The sequence below is a fragment of the Aegilops tauschii genome, chromosome 5 (genome assembly GCF_002575655.3).
Source record: "Aegilops tauschii subsp. strangulata cultivar AL8/78 chromosome 5, Aet v6.0, whole genome shotgun sequence".
NCBI lineage: Eukaryota > Viridiplantae > Streptophyta > Magnoliopsida > Poales > Poaceae > Aegilops > Aegilops tauschii.
This window is the reverse complement of record NC_053039.3, coordinates 569,573,860-569,582,727: the sequence shown is the minus strand read 5'-3', so window position 1 is coordinate 569,582,727 and position 8,868 is coordinate 569,573,860. Positions and strand designations below refer to the sequence as shown.

At 45.0% G+C, this 8,868-nt stretch overlaps 2 protein-coding genes across 2 annotated transcripts; one reads left to right on the top strand and one right to left on the bottom strand.

The window, feature by feature from the left end:
- Positions 1-2,330, top strand: LOC109746940 (uncharacterized). Its single transcript, XM_045228216.2, has 2 exons — positions 1-1,702; positions 1,945-2,330. Exons 1-2 carry the CDS (start codon positions 542-544, stop codon positions 1,951-1,953), a joined length of 1,170 nt encoding a protein of 389 aa, XP_045084151.1. The 5' UTR covers positions 1-541; the 3' UTR covers positions 1,954-2,330.
- A 689-nt stretch (positions 2,331-3,019) lies between these two features.
- Positions 3,020-6,887, bottom strand: LOC109746934 (phenylacetaldehyde reductase). Its single transcript, XM_020306031.3, has 6 exons — positions 6,626-6,887; positions 5,825-5,994; positions 5,451-5,639; positions 4,382-4,544; positions 3,538-3,727; positions 3,020-3,322 (listed from the first exon to the last, which is right to left on the bottom strand). The coding sequence occupies exons 1-6, from the start codon at positions 6,744-6,746 to the stop codon at positions 3,163-3,165; spliced, it is 993 nt and encodes a 330-aa protein (XP_020161620.1). The 5' UTR covers positions 6,747-6,887; the 3' UTR covers positions 3,020-3,162.
- Between the last annotated feature and the right edge of the window lie 1,981 nt (positions 6,888-8,868).

Sequence of the window (8,868 nt, the reverse complement as noted above, 5' to 3'; positions counted from 1 at the left end):
GCTCACAAGCTCCGGCCGCTACTATGTGTTTCGGTCATGTACAACAGTTTTGTTGGGCCGCGCTCCGCCGTTGCACAGCGTCGCCTTGCCCCTCCTCAATTACTCCTTGGTCGCCTTTCGCCAGTCGGCCGCTCCACCGTTGTCGCCCAAAGCGAGTCCGTTGTATGGTCATGGCCTTCCTTGACGGCGCACAGAGCGCTCTCCGGTCTCTGCGGTAGCTGCTCCGTCATCGTCCTCCGCGCCATCTGCAGCATCCTCGACCATGCCCTCTGCCATACTGCCGCCGCCACCGCCGTCATAGAGTTAGGGTTTGGGTGGGGAATCAGGAGAGAACGCATGGGCCACATCACACACGCTTCTGCCTTTTCAGCGGGCTAACGTGGGGTAGAAATGACTTTTCATGTTGCACATAAAGGTGTTCGTGGTTAAAACTAACGTAAATGTTATAAAGAGAATAAAATAAAGTTTCAGTGTTAAAAGGGGAAGAAATGTTAAGAAAGAGACAGATAAGGAATTCTCTCTAGATCTATCCCGACCCTCCATGTCGCCGCCCACATCGGTGTTGCCGGATGAGCTTCTGGAGGAGATCTTCCTCCGCCTGCCGCCGGACGAGGCTGAGCACCTCGTGCGCGCCTCCCTCGCCAGCAAGTTCTGGCTTGGCCTCCTCTCCGGCGCTCGCTTTCGCGGCCGCTACCGTGAGTTCCATGGAGCTCCTCCCATGCTCGCCTTCCTTTATTCCTGCCACTGGAACTCCCGCCCGAAGATGGAAGATAACATCCCACACTTTGTCCCCACCACGAAATTTCGTCCGTGCATTCCCGACGATGACTGGGGGGACTGGGAATATGATGCGTGGGACTGCCGCCATGGTCGTGTTCTCCTTGGCGATGCAGGCTATAAACCCATGACGCTCGTCGTTTGGGACCCCATGACGGGCTGCCGGAGGGAGCTGGATGCGCCCGTCCTGGTGGACAACAGCTACGGGGCAGCGGTGCTCTGCGCTGCGAGTGGCTGTGACCACAGTACGTGCCACGCAGGGCCCTTCCAGGTCGTCTTCATCGCTCTGAACAAGACTGATGCTCATCATTGTGTTGCACAGGCGTGGGTGACCTTGCCGGTGACATGTGACCACAGCAACCCCATTTTGTTGAGCACATACGGTTCTCATTTTGATAAGTGGAGCAAGTCGTGCTCCCGCCTTCATCTTGTCTCCGATGTGTACATCCACGAAGCGCCTCCTATCTTCGTCCAAGACACACTTCACTTCAAGCTTTGTGACTGCTTCGATGATCGCCTGGTAGGAATTCTCAAGTACGACCTGAGCACTAATTGCTTATCACTAATTGATATGCCGCTTGTGGAGTCTATCATTGTCGATGATGTTATCCTCATGGCGATGGAGGATGACAATTTGGGGTTTGCACATGTGGGTGGGTTAGTCCTCAATCTGTGGTCAAGGCACATGGGTTCTGACGGAGTTGCATCATGGACTCAGTGTACAGTCATCAATATCACCGACATTCTTCCCATTCAAAATCCAAAGAAAAGACTTAGGCTGATTGGATCTATGGAAGGCACCGATATCATTTTCGTGACCACAGATCTTGGCATCTACAAGATTAATCTGAAGTCACTACAGTGGAAGAAAGTATGGGAGAGAGAAAAGCTTTCATCCCATACAGGAGTTTCTACAATTCACAAGGTATGTTTGCATCTATATGTCCTTTCTTTTGTGATGTGGGAACAACTCTTAAATAATACTCCATACAAGTTAGTGGAATAAACAAAACATTGAATGCCTAATCGGATTGAAAGTTATGTTTGAAATGGGTGTGAACAAACTTTGAGTGCCGTGTGGTTACAACTAATTGAGCTTAATTTGCAATTTATACAGTATCATGTAATCCCCCTTCTAGAATCATACTGACAAACCTATGTTTGCAGAAAGGGTGACCCCCAGTGACGCGGTGCATTAAGAATGTGTGGTTGATTATGTACGAGGCTACACTCATCAACAAGATAGGTGACAAACTTGGAGGCAACAGGGGTCTCGCGAAGTCCTGATGAATTATGTCATCATTCAGTAGCCCTTTTGGTGCAGCGGTGCTTGCTTGTTTTCTCATGTTGTTGGTAGCTTTTGTCAGTTAGCTTGATAATCTCCCGTGTTAGTGGCCGAGTGAATTGATTATCTTTGTAATGAACCTCTAATTTGGTGTACCCTGTTGTAGAATTTACTTGAAAAAGCATTTGCAGAGAGTAACTTGGTATTACCATTTTAAAAACTCTACAGTTTGCCCTGTCCCAGCTTTGATCCAATCTTTAAATTCATCTCTCAAAAGATGTACTGTTAGGGAGTGGTTTCTGTTTCCTTTTTGCACCTTGGCTTGCTGGTTTTTTCTTAATGAATAATCTGATGGATTTAAGTTCTGTTTTTTAGCAAGCAATGTTGCTGAAGAGTATAGCACCCAAACTGGATCTCGAGCTATAGGTTCAGTGAACTATAGGATATGGGGCTGCATGGCTATGAAGATCTCATAGAGATTTTAATTGCTTCAGTAGCTCCAGAAAACTGTTTGGTGTGTGTTCGTTATTCGTTGTGCATCTCTAGCCATGTAAAGAGATGAAACATGTTGTTACATTTGGGGAGCTAATGTGACAACCAACCTCTGTTTCCCTGATGCTTCCTGAAGAAAGTAGTAGTATACATTGGCTAGAACAGAGTTTCAACCTCTTCTCAGACCCACAATTGCAGTATTCAGATGTGCCTCCCTCTACCTGCATGTAACTATCTCTCAAGACTGAAGATCTGTAAACGGCAAGTGATCGTTGTTGTCGCTGGTTATATTTTATCGATCCAACATACATAGTAGGCTTCAGCCGTTATATTTTATCGATTCAACATACATAGTAGGCTTCAGCCGAACTCATGCGCGCTTCAAGCTTTGTATCGGAGAATTATGCGTAGCTGTTCTCTCAACTTCAAGCTTTGTAGCTGCGTCCACCAGAAATTCATCATACATTCTCCGAACTTGAATCCATTGAAACACAGCAGATCCACAAATACATGTCTCAAGAATACACTATGCCTCGATTTATTTCAGGTGCACATAAACATGTGTGCATCTAGCGTCTGCCACTAGTGATGCCAAAGCAAAGAAAGTTTCACAGATGGCTCGACTCAGAAGTGACAAATCCTTTCTCTCTCAAGCTCTCGATAGTCTCCTTGAGGCTCGTCTCCAGGGGGGTCAGCTCCATGCCCAGACTTCTTATCCTGTCCTTTGATACCTGGTAGATTGGGGCAAACGGCGCATCATCTGCACACCTGCACACAAGAAAGGAAAAAACTAACTTCAGGGGTCCCGTCGCCATACGGTGCAAAGGAACAGATTAAGCGCTCTCTACAATGTTGAGAAATGCATGATTGGGAAAACATCCATTATGTCCCTGAAGCCTCAACAAGAAACAAACAACTAATAATATCCAACAGTATACTGTTCTCGATTCAATTCCAAGGGATTCACTTGAATGTTAACTTACTTGTCTGGCACTGGAAATTCAGGATACATCTCGTGTATGATCTTGACAAGGTCCGAGTGGTGAATGACTCTTTCAACCATACAATATCTTCCGTTTGCTGAAGGAACTTCATATGCAAGGATATGTGCCAGGGCAACATCTTTAACGTTTATCCATCCAAAGCAGAAATTGGCGTATGTAGAAGATGATCCTGCATGAAAACACCAAGGATTTCTTGTCAACTGTCCAGAAATGTCTTGTTAGAGTAGACTTCTTTTGGCACAACCACTGTAATTTTAACCCTTTTTTAGACAAGTAACAATTCAGTTCATGTTTTCCATTGGTCATTAAACATCCTCTATGCCAGATGAGAATATATTCATGACTCTGAAGCTCCAAGTATCCAAATAAGTGAACGCAAAGCCAGAGAAAAACACAAAGGTACCATAGGCAGACCCCCCCATTGTAAACAAATCAAATGTCCAATTGAACAGAGTCCTGTTGATATTTCTCAAAAGATTCATAACATTCACTGTACATGTACCTATTAGCTAGACAAACAATGAAGAGTAGAATCATTCCAATATGGCAATATCTCACAGTGCTTTTGCCAGTGCCCAAAACACACACACACACACACACACAGAAGGAAATGAAAGAAACATAATTCAACATCTCTTGAAATATCTTGAGTTTGTTTGCAGAAATTGTGCTAATGGCTAACAGAAATTGGAATATCTTGAGCTTGGGTATTCTCTCGAACAAATGAGAAATGCAAAATGGGTATAGGGCAAAACAGAGCTCTACCTTACATGCATAGAGTTAACCTATAAAAAGTTAATTATTAAGGCACATACGGACATACCATTTATAAACTTCAATATTGCTTCTGTGCTAGTATTCAGTGTAGGCTGCAACAGGGGACCGATGACCATTGTTGGGTTTATTGTAATTATTTCTAATCCATTATCATTTGCGTACTTCCATGCAGCCTCCTCGGCAAGGGTCTTGGATAGCACATACCATTGCTGAAGCAGACGAACATTCATCAGGATAACAAGATGAGAACATAAATGATGTACAGTCAACCATGGATTTAAAATTGAAATACAAAAGGATGTGGAAGTAAAGTTTTGAGATTTGCATACAAAATTAAATAAAGCAATCTAATTTTCAAGTTAGGAAACAAATATCGAAAGAACCCTGTTAAAGCAGAAATTATGGCAGCTTATAGTCAGTATGAGGAACCAAATGCATATCCACACTGAAGAACGATGTACTTATAATGACAAGTGCATGCGCCAGTTATACAGTAATAGTAGTGATGTACTTATGATTACAAGTGCAGATGTCAGTTATATGGCATTGTATGTCGCTTCAACGTCTATGAGGCAGTATTCAACATAATCTTGACTAACCAGTGTGTAGATGCAGAGTTGTCATGCAATCGCTTAGTAACAGCAGACAGAGACTGACCATCTATAACATACTGGCATTAGTGCTGAGTTAACCAGGTATAATTGTTTTTTCCCTGAACACTAACCAAGTATAGTATAGTATGACACAAATAAAGATGGAATAAGATCAATTGACAGTTACTTTCCTATTCTTAAACTTCTTGTTGTGGATTATTGATTGTGTATCATTGGACTCAACCTACATCCTTGTGTGAAAACACAAAACCAAGGTCTTCAATAACAATGGTATCACCCTCTTATCCTAAGAAAATTCTATTTCAGTAGAGGTGCATATGCACAATGCATTTGCAGAATTGGTATGCAAGTCATCAAGTAGACAAAATAAGGGCATTTCAGTGCAGACGGAGTGAAAGACATATAGAGCAATCAAAGCCAGATAGTATATTTAATTAACGTGATTGCCACTCCATATGTGAAAAACAAGCAGAGGTCTATGAGCACAGAAAGGCATATTACCTTATTCTTTTCGCAGACCTCTGCACTTGAAAACCATGTCTCGTCAACTACTACATCAGGAGTCCTTGGCTTCCCATTGTAGGCAACAGCAGCCATGGATGAGGTTACGATCACTCTCTTGATAGAGGCCTTCTTGCAGGAACGGAGAACATTGAGCGTTCCATTGACTGCTGGATCAAGTAACTCAGCCTGCAAGACAGTAAAGACACACATAAGTATACAGAACAAACGTCCGGTGAAGCTGTTGTATTTACTAACTGAACCTAATAAACAGTTTTAGCTGTTGAAAACATTAGCCCATGCACATGCATAAGGAACAAGCACATGTTGTCTGTAATTTTGCACGGAATGGTCATGATATAGTACATACTAACCTTGGGATCCTTGACATTGTGATAAAAGGGAGATGCCGTGTGGAAGACACAATCGCAGCCGGCAACAGCATCATCGAAGGTGCCTTCTTCCAACAAGCTTGCTTTAAACAAGTGCAGCCTGTCCTTGGCTCCATCCAGGGCCTGCAGGTGCAATGTTTTCTTGGGGTCGGCTGGAAGAAGGAACCGTCAGTTGAGTTAGCGCCGCACATGCATGTTTTATTAAAAAGAAAACATTCCAACGGCCAAATTGTATAGTTTTAAGCTCACAAGTTCCTCTAGACCTAGATTTACATATATGATAGTTGCAGTAGGGAGATGGCGCTGACGTCCAAACATTGCTACTTACTCACTATTATGAGAACTCACTTGTGCAGTTTTTAATTCAGAAGTCAGAATGGCTACCACTTGACTCTGTATTTAGACTTGGATATATGGTTGTAGTAGGGAGTGAGTGAACAGAGCCAGAGCCAGAGCCAGAATTATGTTAAGGGAGTCCCCAACACTAGCACTCACAGGATGCTATTGGTAATTAATTCAGTACGTATAATACAAGGGAAATTGTGTTAATTTTGAACTCCAACAATGTAAACGATTTATAATGAAAATAATTGACTGTCGCAGCAACACGCTAGCAACATCCTGAACAAAACCTAGTCCCCCACCCACAGAATCCATGAATCCCTCGGTGCGGCCGCGGGGATCAAGCAAGAACCAAGCGATAGCCATGGATCCACCACCTAGAGCAGTCGGGGAGAGCGAAGGAAGGAAGGGGAGGGGGTGGGTCCTGAGTCCTGACCGTACCGGTGTCCCTGACGGTGGCGCGGACGGTGTAGCCGCGCTGGAGGAGGAACTTGACGAGCCAGGAGGCGATGTAGCCCGAGGCGCCGGTGACGCACACCACCTTCCCCGTCCCGGAGCTCATCCCGTCCTCCTGCTCTTCCGGCCGCGGCTGGGTGGACTGTGGAGTGGGAGCGGAGAGGGGAGATGGGAGGCAAAAGAGGAAGGGGAAAGACGCTGCCTGCGTACAAAGTAGTGTCCGCGTCGTGGGTGGGGACACTCGGACGGACCCTCTCTGTTTTATCCCTTCATTCATAATCTTGCTGTATTAGCGGGGCTGTAAGCCTGTTAGTACTTTGGAATAAATTTCTTTTAAACCCGCAAAAAAAATGTTCGATCAAAAAAGTGATTTAATTGGACCCATTCATTTTCCTTTTAAGAGCGCCACGTTTAGCCTGACCCATTTTTTTAGTTCACGGGCGAAAAAATAAATAACACAAATATCTTAAAATTAAAAATGTTAATTAAAACATGAACTTGGTCCATCAACACCTCAACAACCAGCGGCCGTTGTTCCGTGGCTCCATTCCGGGCCACCTTCCGGCGTTGAATCGTAACCGAGAGAGCGGGCATTTCCTTCTCTGGAAGGACTACTTTAATACAACAAACCCGTTGTTCAAACATCACAAATTCCGCCGCCGGTTCCGTATGAGTAGGCATGTTTTCAACCGTATTAGAGAGGGAGTGGTCGGCTATGATGACTACTTCGAGTGCAAAGAGGATGTCGTCGGCAAGATTGGTTTCTCCTCTTATCAGAAATGCACCGCCGCCATCCGAATGCTTGCATACGGAGTGCCCGGTGATCTCATTGACGAGTACGTCCGTATGAGCGAGTCTACATGCCTAGAGTCCCTGTATAAGTTCTGCAAGGCTGTAATTGCTGTGTTTGGCCCTAAGTACTTGAGAGAGCCGACAGCTGAAGATACAGCACGTTTGTTGGCGATGAATGCTAGCAGGGGCTTCCCGGGGATGCTTGGCAGCATAGACTGCATGCACTGGGAGTGGAAGAACTGCCCTTCTGCTTGGCAAGGGCACTATAAGGGACATGTCAGGGCTTGCACTGTCATACTAGAGGCCGTGGCGTCTCAAGATCTCTGGATCTGGCACTCTTTCTTTGGCATGGCTGGATCACACAATGATATCAATGTGCTTCAGCGCTCGTTGGTGTTTGCTAGGCTTGCCGAAGGCAACAGCCCACCGGTGAACTTTACTGTCAACGGCCACAACTACGACAAAGGGTACTATTTGGGTGACGGTATCTATCCTCAGTGGACCACTGTTGTAAAGACAGTACCCAACCCTGTCGGAGAGAAAAGGAAAAGATTTGCCCAAGAGCAAGAGAGTGCTAGAAAGGATGTCGAGCGTGCCTTTGATGTTTTGCAATCTCGATGGGGCATCGTTCGGTATCCTGCTAATACTTGGAGCACGCAGAAACTATGGGAGGTGATGACTGCTTGTGTGATCATGCACAATATGATCGTAGAAGACGAGCGCCCGGAACGTCTGTACGATCAAGGCTTTCAGTTTCAGGGTGAGAATGTTGTGCCTGAGCATAGAGTAGCAGCAACATTTGAGCAGTTCACTCAGTTTCATGAAGACATGCGTGATTGGGAAACTCACGTGCAACTGCAAAATGATTTGGTTGAGCATATATGGACTCATGTTGACAACCAATAGATGTATCTTCTTTTATTCGTTTGCAAAACTATGTGAAACATTTTTATTTTTATTTGGCCTGTAAAACTATACTATTTATTTGGGCGGCTAAACTATTTTGCTTGTTAAATTTTCATTTCACAATATGTTGAATGCAATATAAAATTGGGCGGCCAGCCGGCCACGCCTGCACATATGGGTCGGCGTGTTGGGCGCGCTGCCGACCCATATGAAAAACAGGGCGGACGCCGGGCGGGCGGCCGACCCAAACGGATAAAAAGCGGACGAAATCTCCGTCTGTTTGGGTCGGCCCGTTGGAGTTGCTCTAACTAGGGGCTGTTTGGTTCTAGGCCTAGCATTGCCATATTTTGCCACACATTTTTGCCAAGCTTGCCTAAGATTAGTTCAACAAAATGAGAGCCACAAGTTGGCAAGCCTAAGTGAATCTTGCCACATTTTTTATGTGTATGACATGTGGGGTCCAAGTGTGGCTTGCCTAAGGTGTAACTTGAACCAAACACTCACCTAAATTAGTCAAACTTGCTTACCTT